At 37.3% G+C, this 21,643-nt stretch overlaps 3 protein-coding genes across 3 annotated transcripts in view; 1 reads left to right on the forward strand and 2 right to left on the reverse strand.

The window, feature by feature from the left end:
* Positions 1-2,574: 2,574 nt before the first annotated feature.
* On the reverse strand, positions 2,575-11,784 carry LOC107694665 (proteasome subunit beta type-5-like). Its single transcript, XM_016494352.1, has 3 exons — positions 11,528-11,784; positions 9,850-10,156; positions 2,575-3,452 (listed from the first exon to the last, which is right to left on the reverse strand). The coding sequence occupies exons 1-3, from the start codon at positions 11,741-11,743 to the stop codon at positions 3,166-3,168; spliced, it is 810 nt and encodes a 269-aa protein (XP_016349838.1). The 5' UTR covers positions 11,744-11,784; the 3' UTR covers positions 2,575-3,165.
* A 1,121-nt stretch (positions 11,785-12,905) lies between these two features.
* On the reverse strand, positions 12,906-14,078 carry psmb11a (proteasome 20S subunit beta 11a). The gene has a single exon (XM_016494331.1). It carries the CDS (start codon positions 14,076-14,078, stop codon positions 12,906-12,908), a length of 1,173 nt encoding a protein of 390 aa, XP_016349817.1.
* A 1,259-nt stretch (positions 14,079-15,337) lies between these two features.
* Positions 15,338-21,643, forward strand: part of LOC107694666 (protein arginine N-methyltransferase 5-like) — a 29,570-nt gene continuing 23,264 nt past the window's right edge. The window contains exons 1-11 of the mRNA XM_016494353.1: positions 15,338-15,595; positions 16,360-16,478; positions 17,285-17,370; positions 17,717-17,851; positions 18,736-18,848; positions 19,049-19,098; positions 19,197-19,360; positions 19,433-19,594; positions 19,696-19,773; positions 20,588-20,646; positions 20,761-20,883. Coding sequence (XP_016349839.1) covers positions 15,498-15,595; positions 16,360-16,478; positions 17,285-17,370; positions 17,717-17,851; positions 18,736-18,848; positions 19,049-19,098; positions 19,197-19,360; positions 19,433-19,594; positions 19,696-19,773; positions 20,588-20,646; positions 20,761-20,883 — 1,187 coding nt within the window. The 5' untranslated portion in view covers positions 15,338-15,497. The remainder of the gene's footprint in view (positions 15,596-16,359; positions 16,479-17,284; positions 17,371-17,716; positions 17,852-18,735; positions 18,849-19,048; positions 19,099-19,196; positions 19,361-19,432; positions 19,595-19,695; positions 19,774-20,587; positions 20,647-20,760; positions 20,884-21,643) is intronic.

Raw genomic sequence — 21,643 nt, forward strand, 5'->3', positions numbered from 1 at the left:
ATTCAAGTAGCTCTTGCTACATTTTTAAACCTTGAAATGGAGGTTCATACAAATTATTATTTATGAGAGAGCCCACCCAGATAGCAAGAACGTTTGGGCCAAATGTGGCTGATAGCTGTCACATTTGGCCTAGGTATGGCATGGCTGAGCACATATGGGCCAAACTTTAACCGTATATGTTTTGCCATGGATTTAGAATTGGAGGGAATTTTCTTTGGATGACAATTTTTTTGAGGTATATGGTCCAGATGATTGCACACAACTGAGAGCCATATGTGGCTTGGCTATGGCACACCATGGAATATGTTAACTTATGGTTAACATTTGGCTTTTATTTGGAAAAACACATATAAACTGCTGGCAGGTTAGTGGCAGTCCACATCTCAGCCCATGCACAAATGGTAACTGGGTCATCAAGGCTAGCCAGTGCTTCTCCCATTGCAATGCACCCAACAATATTTTGCTATAACTTGAGAACTGCACTTTCTAAAAGCAAACCATTAACGCATAAAGATAGTTGATGAGTATTCAAAATGCTTTCAAGAGTGACCTGCCCGACATCTCATTTCATCACTCGAAACGAATACGTGTTCGATGCTGCAGATGTTCTGCAACTAAATTACTTCAGAAACATGATTAGCAAATGTGATTTGTAGTCATGTTGTAAGCAACTCTCTCATCTCTTCATTTTCTCCAAGCAAAGTAATGGAGAAGAACTCCCAATTTACATTTATTGGAATCCCATTTGCTTTCCATCTGCTAACTAGCCACCTGTGAAACTAGTTTTTAACAATCATTGGGGCTCAGGGCCATCACATCGTCCCATAGCCTTAATTAGTGTTTATTTTCAGCTATAAAACTACCGAGGGGGCTACAGCGAACCCTTGCATTGTACAACAACGTGATAGAGCACATTTGGTGTTGGGAAACTAGGTGTGCTGAAATGAAAATCTGAAATAAATTCCCCTTCTAATTAAAAAAAAGGCATCCAAAGGACTAAGTCCATAGAGCCGAAAGCCAGAGGACAATTGGAGAACAGCACAAAATACTATCACTATTTTCCCTGTCAGCTTAAGGTGTTAGAGATTGTTTACTTCAGTTCAGCAAGCGCAAGCACTAATAGCCCACAAGACAAGGTTGATGCAGACAAAGAGACAATGCACTATTTGCATCTCTAAAATACTATTACGAAGCAGTGATGGCAAGAGGAAGGAAAAAGTAAGACACTTAATTCAGGGCCTCAGGCAAAAGTGAAGAGGAAAATATTCAAAGTTCCTGTGCTGATGGAGACAACTGGGCAAGATGGTCAAAAACGGATCCCACTACAACCCATCTGAGCTGACATTAAAAATGTCTCTTATGCTAATGCATTTATTTGATCAAAAATACAGAAAAAAAGTTTGTGAAATATTATTGCAAGTTAAATTAATGGTTTTCTATTTTAATACATTTTAAAATATAATTTATTTCTGAGATGCAAAGCTGAATGTTCATCAGCCATTACTCCAGTCTTCGGTGTCACATTATCCTCCAGAAATCATTCTAATATGCTGATTTATTATCAACATTGGAAACAGTAGTGCTGCCTAATATTTTTTGGAACCTGTGATACTTTTGAGGATACTTTGATGAATAAAAAGTTTAAAAAGAACAGCATTTTTTCAAAATAGTAATCTTTTCTAACAATGTAAGTCTTTACTCTCACTTTTTAAAAATTTAACACACACTTGCTAAATAAAAATATTTTTTCTTTCAAGAAAAAATAAAGAAAATTTACTGACCCCAAACTTTTGAACAGTGGTATATATTGTCAAATCACATTTCAAACAAATGCAGCCTCAATGAGCATAAGAAACTTCATTGGAAAACATTACAAATCTTACTGATCCCAAACGTTTGAATGGCAGTGTATATATATATTCCCATTTAAGAGCAAATATGTTAATTTGGGGGGGTTTTCACAGAAAATATTGATAAATTCCAAGACATTACATTATTGAGGCAAAAACATGATGGTGGCATTTCAAGCTTCAACTGCTCCCAAAGTAGGAAAATCCCTTAAGGAATTTACATACGGGTCAGGGGGCATGATTAATTGCGTAAATTTTTGCCAACACATTTTTGTATATAATTAATCAATTTAATTGACAGCCCTAATTTGATAAAATATCAAAGTGACATTTAATGAAAAATAGCACAAACAGTTTCTCCCGTTTCCCAAAAAGAAGTATTCTAAATTATAATACAACAAATATACTGTTGAAATTTAAGACAGCTGTACTTAAGACGAGTGGTTCTCAAATCAGCACAATATTTGATGTAACGTGAATAAACTATATGGCCTAAGATATTGCCTCTGTTATTTCTGCTGTAATTTTGACATTACATTATTATATCTATCTAATTTAGAAAAAATCTATCTAAAATTAACTGCAAAAATTGACAAGTAGTTCTGAGAACATTTGCTGGCTCTGTGCAGATGCAGCTGGTTTGATATTTTGTTATCTAATGCAATGGCATTCATACATCAAGTGTGATTCCAAATACATTTTGGGGCCACTGCACAAACTTGTAAACACCTGTCAAAACACTTACCAACCAATACATCGGGATCAAGGAGAAAAAAATAACACTTAAATAGCAAAAATCCAAGGTTTATTGAGAGCAGGTTTAGTAACTGTGGTAACTGCAGATACATGTGAGATGAGAAGAACAGAAGCCCACACCCACTCAGTGAGAGCTAGCCAACTGGAGTTTTGGCTTGTCACGGTGTCCATTGGGATACAGCGCCCCCTTATTTTATAATCACAATCAACAAGTGAAACTGCAATGGCTGGGGTTGTAATGCTACTGAAACTGGTTGAAAACTCGACGAATAATATACTGAGAAAAATAACGGAAACTGGTCTAACTTCGAGAGATGAGAGAGGGAAAGAGACAGCCTTGCTCGTGTTCTCATGTGCAGACGAGCCAGCTCTTACAAAAGAGTTGGCATTAACTTTCTTGGAAGCAGATTTGATTTCATTAAGTTAACCGAAGTGCCTTTCAGGTTATAGCACTAATCTGCAATTCATTCCTCATCTGACCGGTCTCATCCTTCCTTTCGAAACCCAGCTACCGCTGTGGCCTTTCCCCTCATCCCTTTTCTCCTCCCAACCCCTCCTTCTATGCTTTCTCGCTCTGGTATTTAAGGTGCAGCTGAAGCACGTCTTCCTGCGAGACCCTTTCCCAGCCATCACTGTGGACGCGGTAGAGGTTGACTTGGCCTCCGCTGTAGGCATCACGGTAAGTAGCTTGGTGGATGGCGCGGCGGCCCAGGTCGCATGCTTCTTCTACAGTCAGGTCGTAGCGAAGGCCGATGTCGACGACACCGTAGGCGTACATGGATCCCGAACCAACTGCGAACAGGTCTCCACACACTCGGTTGCCCTCTGAGTCCACGTAGTAGAGCCCTGCGATCAGAGGAAAGCAGAAGGAAGAGGAAGAAAGAGACCATCAGCACTGCTTTACGTCCTGCTGTGTTAAAAAGGCAGGCGCCTCCATGGAAGATGAAAGCGTTAACAAAATAAAAAAAGCAAAACCCTTCAGAGAGAATTCAGTAGATCGATGTAATGTTATGAACACAAGGTTATAAATAATGTTCTGAACAATACAAGGTCAAATCCATCTTGCTGAGTACATGTGAGAAAAGGAATCATGGGAAAGGTTGGTTGATTATTTTTTCTGACAGCCGGATGTTTGGTAGATGGAGTTTGGTATTGGGGGTACCTAGGGGCTTCAGCATCAAAGTTACAGAAGGAGAGCTTACATTTAGCTAATATTCAGAAAGCTAAGGACAAGCTGCTGACCAGGCACGGGCAAACATAGCATCCACCCTGGGGCACCGCCTGAGGTGCTATGCTATTGATCGCTCCAAAAACAACAGAATTAATTATTGATCTAAACCTGAAGATCTGACATCTCACCAAACATGATGGACGATGCAGATCACAATCGGTGCATCTGGTGGGTCGCTGTCTGGTCCAGCAGTAGATCACCTCAAGGTTTCAAGTGTCCGTGAGGCCGCGCAATGATGAAACTCACTCCTACAGTAATGGTGACTATGTCCCATCTGTGCGCCAGCAGAACCAGGCTGCAGATGGACTGTTAACCGGACAGTTCACCCAAAAATGAATTGTCATTTAGTCACTTTTTGGAACACAAAAGGAATTTGGAATTTTTCGACTGTTTTTGTTCACATAATTAAAGTCGATGGAGTCCGAAACAACATTTGGACACCACTGACTGTATGGAAAAAAACAACTTTTCTTTTCTGTTCTGCAGTGGAAACAAAGTCATACTGGTTTGGAACAACAAATAAAAGATTTTAGAAACGGAAATATCACAAATTATTGCAACGTTTGCGATGACTGAATGATTTTAATATTTGAAAAAGTAATGAAAAGTCCGTTTTAAAGGAATAGCTCACCAAAAAAAATTAAAATTTGCAAAAAATTCTCACCCTCAGGCCATCCAAGAGTTCTTCCCTCAGAGTTCAAACAGCTATTAATAATAATAATTCACAACACGAGTCCATCAATCAGTCTTTCAATTAATGTCTTGTGAAGCGAAAAACTGTTTCATCATTAAGACATTTTTCACTTCAAACCGTTGCTTCCAACTAAAATATGAGTGGATTTTTGTGTGAAAGGACAACAGGGGATGGACTTGTTCACTGATGGAAGCATTATTATGAATTACGGACTGGTATTTTGGCCAGAAGTGTTTTGTTTAAAAGGTAAAACGCCTTAAAGGTAAAGTTTCGGTTTTCCTGGACTGTTCCCAGCTGGTGGAACGGCCTGCCTATCTCAATTCGAGCAGCTGAGTCTTTAGCCATTTTCAAAAAACGTCTAAAGACATCTTTTTCGCCAGCACCTGACCAATTAATACTAGCACTTACCTATTCTATTCACTCATTTATTAAAAAAAAAAAATTGCTATGTGTACTGTGTTAGACTAACTGAGACTTGTCACAGCACTTGTATACTGTTGTTCTCTTGTTGGTCTGATTGCTTCTATTGTTCTCCTCATTTGTAAGTCGCTTTGGATAAAAGTGTCCGCTAAATTATTAAATGTAAATCATTTGTTTCTTACAAGCACATTATTTAATGTTGTGGATTATTGTGATGTTTTTATCAGCTGTTTGGACTCTCATTCTGACGGCACCCATTCACTGCAGAGGATCCACTGGTGAGCAAGTGATGTAATGCTCAAATTTCTCCAAATCTGTTCTGACGAATAAACAAACTCATCTACATTTTGGGTGAGTAAATTTTCAGCAAATGTGACACCAAACCCCCTCAAGGAAGAAGAAAGCTCTTGTGTCTACAACTGACAATGATTAGGATCAACTAAACGCTGGATTTTTATAAGTATGTGATGCTCACTGCATAGACTCTTCTTCTTGACGGCTAAAGACATCATTCTTGAATGATGCATGCCAGTCTATTATTGTAGGAACAGCAACTTTACATTTTCACGCCCCTAATGATGCTGAACAAAACAAACAGTGACTGGTTGCTTTACATGTTGGTCAGACAGCCATCTGCCATCAGTCTAAAGGTCTGGGTACGACAGACTAGTTCGAACATAACTAGCACTGAAAATGCAATCTGAAATATTCCTTTGTACTCTGGAAACTTTAAGTAAAGTTCAAGGACCCGACATAGGCTCAAAGAGAGATTTTAAGGACAATGAGGCACAGAAGTCTTCAACAAGCAAATTACACCCTCTGTATGCATCGTTAGCTCGACCTGATAATCGTTACAGCACCCTGAATATATACAGGGTAATTTACCATTTTGTATAGCCAAGTGTGATGACTAAAAACAGGTTAAAAATGCAATAGGACGTCTCTTTCACCCACAAGGCACCGGTTCTCATTAGGAGCGGAGTGCGAGGGTACTTCAGCAAACTGGAATTTTTTTTTACGTACAACACCTGGGATCGTTTTATCACACAACGGACGTCGCACGCTACCTGCGTCGCTGAGAAAGGGTAGGGAAGTAAAGGTGAACAAAGGAGGCACTTGAATTTGCGAGCCCTCATAAAGCAGAGGCGTTGAAGCGGGAGCGATCTCTGGATGTTACGACAGCCTGGCTCCTTGCACTCCATCACAAAGGTGACAGGCAGTTAGATGTGCTAGACTAAAAATGTGGCTGTCTGCATGTACGAAAGGCAACTTCAAGACAAAAGGAAGGAATATACACAGGTGATTGGCTGACTGCTTTGCAGATTGTCACACAGCCATGGTTGGTTAAGAGTGCCGCTGATGAGAGCAGCTGCTCAGAAAGCAAAGCAACTCTGTGTACAGACGTCTAAGCATGCATGCACATCGGCAGTCCGCGTCTACACAACATGAAAAGCTGCCAGTTGAAAGAGCTTCATACGTCTTTGAGATAGCAGTCCTGCTGATATTTGCAGCTCCTGGCAGGACAGAAGTTGTCTATACTTTCAAAGTAGGTGCACAACAAGCTATCGGAGTACAAATTATAATAGATACAAAATGAATGTGTAATGTAGAAATATACAGAAAGAGAATACAGATTATAATGGTTGTTTTAACAGGAACCAGATCACTAATGAAACACTTGAATTACTTTAGACAGTGGGTCACATTGGGCTTGTAAACACCTGTGTCTCAACATGCATCTCATGTAACCGTCACAGAGAGGCACAAAATCACTCTATGGATGCTTTCACTTTTCCTTAATCCTTCCTTATTCTAGCATTCTAAACGATATCTGAAACTTTGTATTGCAAGCACTTCATGTTTAATTGCCTCTTTATGATGAATTGCTTGTTGTATTCCTCATTTGTAAGTCACTTTGGATAAAAGCATCTGCTAAATGAATAAATGTAAATGTGTGACCCTGGACCACAAAACCAGTCATAAGGGTCAATTTTTCAAAAGTGAGATTTATACACCATCTGAATAAATAAGCTTTCCATTGATGTATGGTTTGTTAGGATAGGACAATATTTGGCCGAGATACAACTATTTGAAAATCTGGAATCTGAGGGTGCAACAAAATCTAAATATTGAGAAAATCGCCTTTAAATTTGTCCAAATTAAGTTCTTAGTAATGCATATTACTAACCAAAAATTAAGTTTTGATATATTTACAGTAGGAAATTTACAAAATATCTTCATGGAACATGATCTTTAATTAATATCCTAATGATTTTTGGCATAAAAGAAAAATCTATAATTTTGACCCATACAATGTATTTTTGGCTATTGCTACAAATATACCCCAGCAACTTAAGACTGGTTTTGTGGTCCAGGGTCACATATAACCACTTCATATCATGCAATCTGTCAACAGTGTTATTTTAGCATATTTATGTTTTCTTTTTTACTTTTAGTTTAGGTTTGAGCAATTTTGCTATGCATTTTATTTATCCAGTTATTATTAGTAATTTTAGTACTTATTTTATTTCAGTTTATAGCAACATTTCTAATTTTCAATAGTTTTTAAAATTTTTCATATGATGTTTACACTGTTGGTTTAGCTAAGTGCTTAACTGCTAACCGCCTCCGAGTAGAACATTTGGACTGCACTGTGATCGAATCGCAAACTGGATCACAATTACATGAATTTGGCTCTGTTCACTTGTTATCAGATCACTTGACAAATTTTGATACCAGAGTACATAACTCAACCAGCAAAGAGAGAATGCATCTGTAGAACAGCCCTAAACACCACACAGACTAAAACTCGGAGGCATCGAAGGTGGTCTCAACAGTAGTTGCACTGCATTAAACTGTATTATTACCATCTTTGTCAGAACCATCTAACAGTTTCTTTAATCAAATTTATTCCTCAAAGCAAACAGACACTTTATCACAGGAATAAGTGTGCCAGACATTGTTAACAGAGTAAATGTGGTGCGTTTAATAAAGATTGATTTAATTTGCACAACATTTACCTCTCTATTGAATCACAAGCCAGTGCTGCTATTGAACTTCTAACAGCAATCATTACTTGCAAAATTGATTGGAAGATTTACCACACACTTTTGTTTGCCTGCTAGGCAAAGGTTGTTGGGTTTTTTTTTTGGGACAACGCTAGCCTGTGTCACCGCATAAACCCCAATTGATTGAGCTGACGGGATTTTGCATGCGACCCGATTGCCCTGGCTGAGAGCCACGTCCATCATGGTGTTGCTCCCTCCTGGCCCACAGTCACCGGCATATTGATTTCCCATTACTGTGTCACTGTGCAAGGCCTCTTTAAACACATCGCCTGTGATGTAGAGCGGTTACAGCAACCCAGTGTCTGCAATTGAGGGATGCATCACTATCAGAGAGCGCTATGTTGCCATCTGGTGGTACTGTCTAAAACAACTCCCTGGTTTGCACACTCATGCTTATGATATGAACCACATTTTGTATCAGTAATTTATCTTCGTCTTTCTCAGTCAGTTTTGCTTCATTTAGGCTTGCACACCTCATGTTAGGAAGAAACAAAATGAACTTAAAATGGGCAGAGCTCACCATTAAGGCCATTAGATTAAAAGCCTCTTATAGATCTAAATGCAATGTCCAATTAAGAAAAATGGATATCCATCATGGTCTAGAAAAGCAAAGGTCTTGAGAGTCCATTAATGTGCAAGTTTGTGATTCATCTAAAAAAAAAAATCATGGTGCTGCATATTAAAACCAGTTAAAACCATTAAAACTGCTGGAGAGTGGAGACTGGCAGGAAATTATGGTGATAGAGCTATTTTTACAAAGCTATTTCAGCAGAAAGGCAGGGTCAAATCAGCAGAGAAAATAATAACATAATTTGTCCCCATGCCAACTGCAGCAATCAGTCAAAACATAAATGGCAAAAAAGAAAAGAAAGGTCCCTACTGACAGTCTTTTACATCACAAAGCTATTGCAGATGCAGACAAGATTACAGCTGGAATGTTTCTGCTCAACGCTTTTGATGGAAGCAGAAAGGAATTGAAAGCAGAAAAATACCTTTAATTAAAAGCAAATATTATTGTAAATAGCATTATGAAATATGTAATTAGCATTTTAATTGTAATATTTACGATAATGTTAAAGTTAATTCTTTTATTTTCCTAGAAATCATAATAATATGATTAATAAAAAAAATCAAAGCATCTCAAAAATCATAACAATATCAAAGCATTATTACTGGCAGTTCCAAAAATAATTAAAAAATAAATAAATAAATACATAAGCAGTACTAAATCAATTATATTAACATAAATTACAATATACATTTCTATTATATTTTACTATTTATAATAATATATATACATATATAATAACACATCTGTACATATTATATATTATGTAAGCATTATATAAATTATTATAAGAAGCTTAGTACTAAAGCAATTATGTTAATATTACCAGCATGTTTTATGTTTTATGTAAATTATATATGTGGCCAAATGCAACAAGGTCCAAAAATGCTTCTGACCAATTAGAAGAATTTTGTCTAATCAAGTTTTAATCCACTTAAAGGGATAAAGGAAACATGTATGAGTTTCTTCCTTTTGTTGATCATTAAAAAAATAAAAATAAAAGATATTTTGAAGAATGTTATTGTTAATAAACAAACAGTTGACGGTAGCCACTGACTACCATAGTATGGAGGGGAAAAAATATGGAAGTCAATGACTACCATCAATAGTTTGGTTACCAATATCTATCAAAACATCTTCTTTGTGTTTAGCTGAATAAAGAAACTCATTCAGGTTTGGAACAACTTGAGGGGTGAGTAAATCATGAGCGAATTTTAATTTTTGGATGAACTGTCCGCTTAACAAAAGCATAAGATATTTACCCGGTCCTCTTTTGTCCCAGCCGCAGACCATCGTGCCCATGCTGAGGCCCATGCCTTTGTACTGATACACCATGTTAGCCAGTAGCTTGGAGGCAGCTGCTACAGAAATGCGCTCTTTGTTGCGCAGCTCGTAGATGCGGCACTGCCTAGCCAACAGACGCTCCCAGAAGCTGCAGTCTGCGGCTCCTCCGGCCATGGTGCCGAGCAGGTACGGGTTGATTTCAATCACCTTCTTCACTGTCTGTGAAGCGATGTAGGAGCCGGCTGTCGCTCTGGAATCCACAGCCACAATGACGCCATGCTGAAACTGAGAGATGACAGAAATAAGAGGGTGAAGCTTGCAAACTTAATATTAATGGAGAAAAGACAACTTTTTACATTTTATTACTATTGGTACTATGGAAAATGACAAAATGCTGATGTATAATGTATTTTAATCTAAAAATTAACCAAGTAGTCAAGGCTTGGTACAGTGTGGTACAATTAGCTGGTAGATTATGAAACTAATCCATCTGGTCCTATAGAGCATCTTTGTCTATTGAGAGCCATTCAAAGTTGCCATACACAGACATTTATCTTAATGCAGCAAAAAATCAATAAATAAAATTGTAAATAAAAACTTAAAACAGAATTATACTGTCCTGTCTGCGGTTTTTCACGTCACTATTATCTGGAAGAATATTGTTGACTTAAAATACATAGAATGACACTTGATGAAATTAACAAGTCATAATTTGTTTGTTTTAACTATTAAGACTAGCACATGCTTGGGAATAATCTATTAAGTCAAAAAGTAATTTAGTGCCAATCACTCAAATGAGTATACATTATGCCACTGAAGACAATAAACTGGCAGTTAGAGTAAATCTTAACAGTTTTAACATGTAAACAGTTTGGCTACAGAGTCGTGATTATATAACACATTTGTCAGTAACTCAAACCCAGTTCTAATCTACTAATAAATGCATTCACTATAATTAAAAAGTATATTAAACGTGTAATTTCTCTCTGCATAAGATTTTGACAGATCATCTACTTACGAACAAGCAACAACTGGACACTAATAGGCAACAATGAAAAAGCACATTTTGCCGTGTCATTATCTGTCATATATATATATATATATATATATATATATCTTCACTTTGACATTCTGGAGCAAAGCTGAAGTCTGTATGAATTCATACTGTAATCAGCCCACATTTAAACTTTCATACAGACTTTTACAGAATTCGCAGCACTATAAACACGTTTTAATTCTGTTTATGACACAAGTTTGCGGTTACTGTGACTGAAATGAATGGGGCGCTGCCATTGAGGAGTCATAGACAAAACCACTTCATTTAATCCATTCATTAGTGCATATCACTCTTCATACAATAAAAACTTGTCAAAAGTACTACGCGAGTAAATAAACCAGTAAATGAGGAAACACTGGCGTAACTTACTTAGCGTTTGTGAGTAACGTTAACTAAAAAGGCTCTTGCTCTAGTCAGTTTTCCATTCAGCCTTTTTCTATTCATTACACACATTGCATAAACATTTAGGTAGTTTTATAAAAGCCACACGCTTCTGAATGTGTCATAATTATTAGGATATGACGATATTGATTGTAAGGTGGAGTAAACAGTTTTTTAAACTGGCAAGATGCTGTTAGCTGCTGGCTAAACGAACTCACTTTGAATGCTAAGGTGGTCGTGCCGTGAAGAAACTCGATTTTTCTCTCCGGTTCATCCCCTTCATCCAGCGGTTTCACAGCGAAGTTCAGACTTTCATCCAGTGCTGCTCCAAAGCCGAGATCCGTCTGGTTAAGGCCACAACCGTTTGCAAAGGGCTGGTTAAAGCGATCTGCAAAATCCGCAGACTCACTCCGCAGTACACTAGACAGCGCCATGTTTCGGATAATTGACCAGAAGCGGCGTTCTGCTTCTTGTATGTTACATGTTGAAGTTGCAAAAGTTTATGGCACCGCATCGCCATCTAACGCCTAGGATGACCGACAGAAGCGGGACTCTTGTTTGAAGCAATTAAACAGTACTTTTTACTAAATATGCCTAAACTACTCATACAAGTGACTGACACTCTGTAATGTGTCATAGTGACAGTTTTTGACTTGAAAAAAGTACATTGAATGTCACAGCTTAATAAAGTTATACAACAAGCATAGGGCTGGACAATAATTCAATATCAATATGTATCGCGATATAATTTTTTTCAATAACGGTGATAAGATTTTTAAACACATTTCCGATATTTCAGCACTTACACTGACAACATTATAGTGTCAACAAATGCAGTCTTTAACAATTTGACATTTAATAATTTTACAAAACTATATATATATATATATATATATATATATATATATATACTATATATCGGCTATGGCTTCCCACAAACACTTTCAATGAGAAAACAAAATGTATCATTAGTATCAATGGGTCTCCAAGGGTTAGACAGATCATAGCATGAAAAATCTGAATGGGTTTGTTTGTTTGGCCTTTTTATGATCTTTTGATCTTTTTTTATCTTTTTTATTATCAAATTGTTCATTCTTTTTTATCTTATTTATCCAAATGTTTAGACTTTTTTTTAAATCCGTTGTTTCATTCATTTATCAAAATATTGCTGAGTCACACATTAACTTATAAGGCAGCATTTATTGCACATTTAGGCTACATTGTCAATTATTGTACATGGACTAAATTTGTTGACTCATATATTTTTATTTATTTTTTTAAGTGGGATAATATTGATTTAAAATACAAACTCAATAAATTCTTGGTGCTTAGCTACAATATCAAGTTAAATCCAATGTGTTTGTGGTTACAATTGTTTATCTGAAAAAAATGCAGTGTATTGATAACTATTTTATTTTTTGGTTGAAATACAAAGAGTTTATGAGAACTTGTTTTATTTCCCTGTGCATTGTGGATTCTTTTTATCTGTGCTATCAAGTGAACTGCCTGACATTGTTCTACTCACAACAACTGCTATTTCTGTCCATCACATACACATTCCATCCATGTCTTTTTGTATTTCCACAGTTTGTGTCCCTATCCACAGTGTACTGAATATATATCACCTTCCCCTTCAACCAGCTCATCCCCCTCTCTTTTCTGTCTCTCTTTCTCCCTCTCCTTGATCTTCTTCTTCTCTCTCTCCCTCTCTCTGTAGTACTCCTCCTTCAGATCTTCTCTGTCTCTGCGTCTCCAGCCATGGGCAGTGATGTGGAAAAGGTCTACATTATTCCCAGAGTAGGCGTCCCAGTGAGTGGCTCTGAAAACAGCCTCCCGGGCCAGTGCCACTGCCTCATCCACAGTCATTCCCCATCTCCAACCATCATCAAGCACAGCGTACGCATAGGGTGACCCTGAGCCCACTGATATTATCTCTCCTTTCAGTTGCAGGCCATCACTGCAAACATAGCACACCCTGGGACCAGACCGTCCTCCAAAAGTAGACAGAACGTTTTTTGTATTTTGATTTGACACAGTTGGATTCAGTGCTTGAGTGTCCTTTGAGATCTCATCCTGCTCATTTATAGAGGCCATTTTCACACCACCTTGAGCAGATACATCTGAAATTGCGGATACATTGCTATCCTGTTCCACTGCTTCCTTAACATCTGCGATTTCCATGCAGGACTGTAGTGTATCTTGAGTTTCTTCTCCATCCCATCCACATAGAGTAGCTGCCACACACACATTAGTGCCTTTGAATGGATGAAGCATCGTGGAGAGCAGTTTTGCAGCCCCATTGATGCTTAGTCTCTTGCGATGACGAAGCTGGTAAAGCCTCATCTCACGGGTAAGAATCCGTTCCCACAGCATACAATCGGCACCACTGCCCGAGGTGTTGACCACCAGGTGAGAGTGGATAGGCATAATCTTTTGACTTATCGGGCAGCAAATTAGACCTTTACAGCTGGCACGAGTGTCTGCAGCAGCTATCACGCCATCCTGAAATATAAAACCCAAAGTTGTGGTACCATGGGATAGCTGAAAGGGTTGTTGATGAGGTGACAGACTGGAGAAAGTTGAAGAGAAAAGAGTTGGTGCTCTGTTTTTTCTGCTGCACTGCTGAGGGGGGAAAAGAAAATGAAAAGCACTATCTCTGTCAAACTCAAACGGTGTCCTCCACATGTATCCCATCTCGTTTGGTAGGTAAGTGCATGGGCTGATGTCATCAAGAGTCTCCAGGAAACCACAAACATCCTGAAGAGCCATTTTCCATTTATAGTGAGATAATGGCTAGACATTTGGTGCAGAGTTGAGCCTTGGAAGCCATGGAAGTCGTACTTACAAAAAAGACTCCTCTAAGTCTTTATATGAAGTGGGGAGTATTCACACCCACACACATACATACGCATGTGATGTCTCAGCAAAAATCTTTGCTACACTAGGCTATACCTGATATGCTTCTGTGGTCACCACTGAGGCACAACAGTGAAGCGACTCTTCAAACATAATCATGAAAATGCTGAGATAAGAGTGTAATGTGCTCAGTCTGTTTTTCCACACACACACACACAAGGACTAAAATGCAAACCTCACGAAATATTTTCAAAAAGGTTTATGTATAGTGAAATAAACCATATGGATTACAACACTAAATTCAAACGAAATGTGTATGAAACTATTTAATGGTTTGATTAAATGTTTTTTACAATGCTTTTTTTATGCAGGTGAGTATTGCCATTTCCCTAAATCTTTTTTCATGATTTACAAATATTTGATTACAATAATAAAGTATATTGGTGATACCATGGTTTAACAGCATGTTTTAAGGTTGTTTGTGGTTTTAATTCATAAATTATTTCCTCCAACCAGGAGCCATTAGTAAAACAAAGTGTAAAGAGGGTGGCACACTGGACAAGAGGCATGTCTTTACAATTTGAATACATTAGAATACACTCTGATAATTGTGTTTTTATTTCTATTCCAATTTTATTTTAATTTTATGATATACACAAACAATGGTTGACTGTCATAAGCTTTCAATTCAATGTTGCAGAATCAGATTTATTAATAAATGTATTTAAATCTAAGTGATAAGTGATTTCTTGTGATTTGGTTCTGATATTTTGTGGCTGGGGTAAGAGATGTGAGCAACTAATTCAATCTGTTTTGGATATCTATTCTACTTCAGGCAACAATAAAGCCTTCAAATATTATTTGTAAAATTCCAGGGCAAAATCCTTTTGGCACACAGGTTTAATCTGGAAACAAGAAGAGCTCAGTTTAATTAAAATAATTCGTTGCCGTGGATATTCATAATTCACTACTCAATTCATAATGAATTATCCTGTTGTATCAAAAACAAGCTGCTTATTACATAAACGACTCAACCCCTTAAAACTAATTAAACGTTCTCTCAAAGTTATTGGAGCAAATTCGACTTCGTCAGCGAGCGCATCATCTCTTTGGGTTTTCTGCAGCATCACGTCTGCCGTAGTCTGATCTCGTTCTGAAGTCTCGCGATAGGTTCGTACGAGAAAGAGAAACTGCGTTTCAGGCAATCGCCATTTTGGATCTATCCCCCATTTGTTGCTAAAATGCAAGCACTCTTGCATTGAGCCAAAATGTCATCAGTTTCTCTATAGTCCTGTCTCAGTTTCATTTTCCCTCCCATCCCGTCTCTTAACGATGGCGTCCGGCAGTGCTGGTAGCAGGGTCTCCTGCGGGAGAGATTTGAGTTGTGTTCCCGAAGTGGCGGATACCCTCGCGGCGGTCGCCAAATTAGGGTAAGCAAAGGGAGCTTTCGGCGCAGTAACCAGGCAAATTATATCAGCGTTGTTGCTAAATGAAGTGAAGTGTGCTCAGTTTGAAGTTGGCTCGGCTAGGTCGCTGCACGTGATGCACATGAGCATTTGCTAGCTGTTGGCGGCTTCTTCAGATTTGCTTTTAACTCACATATGCGTTTGCACACCAGTTTTCGGCAATAACATTCGGATTTCTTTTGAAACCTTTATAACACCTGCAGAATAGATGTTTATATTTTTTTATTGGTTCGTCTTAATATTTATGTTTTTGAGTGGATTCATTCAGTCTTGTTGATGAGACATGTTCGTTTTCCAGCACAAAAATTGTTGCAGAATTATTACTGAATACAGACGTATTACAATTTACATCTGTTCAGTTATTATTCAAAGTGGAGGCGATTAGAGATGCATGCATTATATTTAAAGATCTGGCCTCATTGACTGATGGGATTGTGAGCCTGAAGGGAGAGGCTGATCATTTGACAGCTGAATAAAATCGAAATCATAGTATTATAAATGATTTATCACTGTATTTATATGCTTTTTGTTTTGTAATGCCACACAAGCTTGGTGTTTCTGAATTAAAAATATGTACTTTAGTGATTCCTAAGCAAGGATCAGTAAAGTCTGGAAGACCCCTCCCCTTTGATGACATTGTAGACTTTTGGCATTTACTTGAAATACCACCAGTATCTGTTTTCTTTGTGTGGTCTGTTTGTCTAAATGCATATCATTCTGTCCTATAGCTTTGATTTCCTGTGCATGCCGCTTTTCCACCCGCGGTTCCGAAGGGAGTATGAACTGGATCCTTCTAAGTCACGGCCCGGAGCCCAAACACGCTCTGACCTGTTGTTATGTGGCAGAGGTGAGATATAAGAAAATCTGTGCATCTAAATATTCACTCATCCAATACTGTCAGTTGAGGGGGAAAAAAAATGTTTTTGAGGTTTAAAGGGATCATGTCATAATAAAGTTTTCTTGATCTTTTGAAGTGATAGATCAATGTAATTTGAAAACATATAAAACACATTGGAGCTGTCGGAACTCAAAAACTTCCTACCTAGTCCAAAAAGACTTTTTTGTTGAAGCAAAACATCTGCATATTTCTGATGTCAGATAGAAAAAAAATTACTAATACATGGCAGCCCTACGTTTGCACATCAATAATGACTATTTGGTATTCAGAAACTTGTACCACCCATGATGGTGAGATCATTTAGAGGAAGTCAAATAGATAGTATTAAGGCCAGAAGAATTAATGATAAGAGTGAAATGCTATAAAGTCACATTTCACATTCAAAGACTGACTTAAAAGCAATCTATTAAAGAATAGATAGGATAGGATAGAATAGATAGAAAAAAAGGGTCAGAAAGAGAGTGGAAAGTGGTTATGAAACCTAAATCATGACTATTTTTGCCACAAAAACCTTAACTAGCTTTTAAACGAACCTCGGGACAAAATATAATGATTAAAGATTGTGTGATAAGACCCTTTAATGTCACTTCCTCATTAAGTTTCTTTTTAAAAAAATTAAAGATTGAATAGCTAACGTGTTCTCCATTTTCTTTGTCCATGATACTCTGTGCAATTACATTTACAGAATTACATACAGTACACTTAGACATTACGATTATATCTTTGTAATAAGATGTCCATTCTTTCTTTATTAGATTGGAACACTCTTATCGTGGGAAAGCTGTCACCCTGGATTGAGACAGACTCAGAGTTGACCACAGAACGCAGGAATTCAGAAGCAGTACGTTCACAATGTCTTGTTTATTATTATTTTGTAATTAAGTATATATTTGAGGTCCTTATTTTTCTCTTCAGATTCTTTAAATATATTCCTTGTCTAATCTGATAGGCAGATATTATTAATTTGCTGTTACCTATTGTTGTGTCACAAATGATGCATACACGATGCAATGACCCTGTTGGGCTTTTGATAAACACTCTGCAGTGTCATTGTAGCTTTAATCAAGAGTCAGATGCAAACGAGGGCCATTTATTGGAGATCTGCCCAACAAAGAGGAAGCCGCGCAGATTTGTTGTTTATTTTGATGTGATCACTCCTTCTAATGTCTTTTGTGCCCTTGCTGCAGGCACTGGTACAGGAGCTCAATTTCTGTGCTTATCTGGGGCTGCCAGCTTTCATGATCCCCCTAAGGGGTCCACACTGTGCCAACCTGGCTCGAATCCTGCTCAACCACATCCACACAGGACACCACTCTTGCATGGTAATGGCAATCTGTAGCATAGAATGAAAACAAATATGCTCAGAACTCTCCATTATTTGTTTATCTATACACCAAGGGCCTATCATTTACGCATAATCTTCATCCCTGCTGCTTCCTTCTTTTTTTTCGCTGATGGAAATTTAATTAGTGGTGTGAGTAGACTGTTTATCATTTTCACTTGCTGTCCATCTATTATTTAAAATAATACTATATGCATTATCCATGGAGTGATGAAATGATCTGATCCTTTTGCAAAATTTATTGGGCTGTCATTTTAACGCAATAATGTGCTTAATTATATTTAAAAATACATATTTCCACAAAAATATTAAGCTTCACAACTGTTTTCAACATTGATAGTAAAAAAAATGTTTCTTGAGCAGCAAATCAGCATATTAGAATGATTTCTGAAGGATCATGTGACACTGAAGATTGAAGTAATGGCTGCTGAAAACTCAGATTTGCATCACAGAAATAAGTTACATTTTAAATTATGAAAAAAGGTATTTTAAATTATTATAATACTTTACAATATTACTGTTTTACAGTATTTTTGATTAAATTAATACATCCTTTGTGAGAGATTTCTTTCAAAAACATTGCAAAAATCTTACTGACCCCAAACTTTTAAGTGGTAGTGTTTTCTATCATGCTGGCTTACTAGAAAGTAAGTTATTAGAAACATTTGTACAAAATACAAAGACACAACCTCTGTTCCAATAAGGTCACAGTATAAACTCAATTAAAATGCTAAGCCACGTGTAAAGCATCAGTGTGCAAGCACAAACAAATCCATTTGCTTTTCTTTCAATTGGTTGTAATGCTGCTTTCTTTGTTGATTAGGAATTAATTAGTTCAGTGTTGATTTGTTTTTAATTACATAGTTTTGGATACGCGTTCCACTGTTAGCTCCCGAGGACACGCGTGAAGATCTCATCGAGAACGAGTCATTTAAACAAATGGATGATGGCAGCAATGATGAGAAGACCTGGGCATGGTGAGGGAGCTGAAATAAAGCCATTTGTTCAATTAAATAAAGATATTAAATATCTAATTAAAACATCCCATGGATGAATATGAGTGTTTTTTTCTCTCCTAACCCATATTTGGGTCTACTGTGTGATTAATTCACTCAACTACATGGAGAACAAAGCAATCTTTGGCCTCTGTTCATTTAATTTCCTTTTTCCTCTTCAGGTGGCACTCATTCAGAACACTCTGTGATTATAACAAGAGGATATGCCTTGGTAAGAGCAAAAAACTCAAAAGTGAAGTGCTTATAATTGCCTATGAAAAATTAAGCTGTGAATACTAATAGTTTTATATTTTTTTCTTCTTTGTAAAGCTATTGAAATTGGAGCAGACCTGCCATCTGACACGTTGATCGACAAGTGGCTTGGAGAGCCAATCAAAGCAGCCATTCTCCCCACCAGCATATTTCTAACCAATAAAAAAGGGTTTCCAGTGCTTTCAAAAGCCCACCAGCGAATCATCTTCCGCCTCTTCAAGGTAAATGTTACCAATATTATGTCACATTCATTCTATTCAGGGAGGATATCTAACAGTCTGGGGTCTCCCTAGCTGGAGGCTCAGTTTATTTTCACAGGGGAAAACCGCCACAATGAGAAAGACTTGCGCTCGTACCTGCAGTATCTGGAGTACCTCAACCAAAACCGTCCAGCGCCTAATGCCTATGAGCACTTCGCCAAAGGCTATGAAGATTACCTTCAGTCACCACTGCAGGTCTGTGTCAAAGGATAAACGTTTGCCTAGTGAGTTTTTCAGCACAGAATTGATTCTTTTGGTTTCAGTTATGCTAATGTCATTCCTAATTGTTTTATCAGCCTTTAATGGACAATTTGGAATCACAGACGTATGAAGTTTTCGAAAAGGATCCCATCAAATATTCACAGTACCAACAGGTGAGTTAAAATGATTTGCTAATGGAAAGCAGAATCTATCATCATTTGGTCAACAGTTATTTATGCTCATTGGTGGTGTTTGTTGCATCATTAAATCTTATGTTAAATGGTAAAATAGGCAAAAAGGGGGAAACTGAGGCATATCTAGGGGTCACAATATGATAGTGTTGGGGGTTCTCTTTTACATTTACATTTATTAATTTAGCATTTAATTTGTTCATTTAGCTAGGAAATACCCTAGCAACCACATAGAAATGTGTTAAAAACACTTAAGCAAGCGTTTGAGCACCTTAGGATTCATATACATTACTGTTCAAGAACTTGGGGTCAGTAAGATTTTTTTACTCCAAAAGAAATGAACTTCTATTCAGCAAGGACACATTAAATTGATCAAAAGTGACAGTTAAGACTTACATGTACAAAAATCTCTGTTTTATTCTGTTCTGTACTTTTTATTCATTGAAGGATTCTAAACAATTAACCAGCACAACCTTGATAATAATATATATATAATGATAGTAACTATTTCTTGAGCACAAAATCATTGAAGACTTCACATCGAAGAATGGCGTAATGGTTGCTGAGTATTCATCTTTGCCATCACATAAATAAATTGCATATTAAAATATAAACCAGTTCTTTAAATTGTAACAATATTTCACAATATTGCTGTTTTAACTGTATTTTTTATCAAATAAAAGCATCTTACTGACTCATAACTAGTAAATGGTAGTGTAGCGATACCCATCACTGTAGTGAAGGAAAGCCACCACTTGAGAAAACAAAAAAAATCGTGAATTATCTTTCCCAACAGGCTGTATATAGATGTCTGCTGGACAGAGTTCCTGAAGAACAGATGGAAACCAATGTGCAGTAAGTGACTTCACACACTTCCAGGTGTCCCATTGTCAGTTCCTAATGAACTAGAGATTGCAGTGATATGCTGTTTGCTTGGCAGACTATGTCAACACTGAGTTTTCTTTTCAGGGTTTTGATGGTGTTAGGTGCAGGCCGTGGTCCACTGGTAAACGCCTCGCTTTGCGCTGCAAAACAGGCTAAGAGGAAACTGCGTGTATATGCCGTCGAGAAGAACCCAAATGCTGTTGTCACGTAAGTAACTTAACGTTGGAGTGCAAATTTTTTTCCTCCTCCTTTTTTCCCCTTTTCTTGATAATACAATACTATAATTGCAGATTTTTTTTAGGTTTTTGAAAGAAGTCTCTTATGCTCACCAAAATACAGCAAAAATTGTGTGAAGTATTTGTATTTAAAAACACTTTCCTATTTTAGTATGTTTGAAAATGTAATTTATTCATGTGATGGCAATGCTAAATTTTCAGCAGCCATTACCCCAGTCTTTAGTGTCACATGATCCTTCAGAAATCATTCTAATATGCTATTTTGGTGCACAAGAAACATTTTGTCTGATTATTATCTTCTTATTACATTTCTTATGTTGAAAACCGTTGTGCTTATTTATTCCGGATTCATTGATGAATGAATAGATTAGCAGTAGAAACAACAGCATTTATTTATTTAAGTAATTTCTTTTAAAAATCTTACTGACCCCAAACGTTTAAAGAGTATATGAATATATATATATATATATATATATATATGTGTGTGTGTGTGTGTGTGTGTGTGTGTGTGTGTGTGTGTGTGTGTGTGTGTGTGTGTGTGTGTGTGTGTGTGTGTGTGTGTGTGTGTGTGTGTGTGTGTGTGTGTGTGTGTGTGTGTGTGTGTGTGTGTGTGTGTGTGTGTGTGTGTGTGTGTGTGTGTGTGTGTGTGTGTGTATATATTAGGGATGGGAAGATTCCCCGATTCGCTCGGTGCATCGGCATAAAAAGTTAACGATGCGATGCATCGGTTT

This window comes from Sinocyclocheilus anshuiensis, unplaced genomic scaffold (genome assembly GCF_001515605.1).
Source record: "Sinocyclocheilus anshuiensis isolate Anshui unplaced genomic scaffold, SAMN03320099.WGS_v1.1 scaffold1638, whole genome shotgun sequence".
NCBI lineage: Eukaryota > Metazoa > Chordata > Actinopteri > Cypriniformes > Cyprinidae > Sinocyclocheilus > Sinocyclocheilus anshuiensis.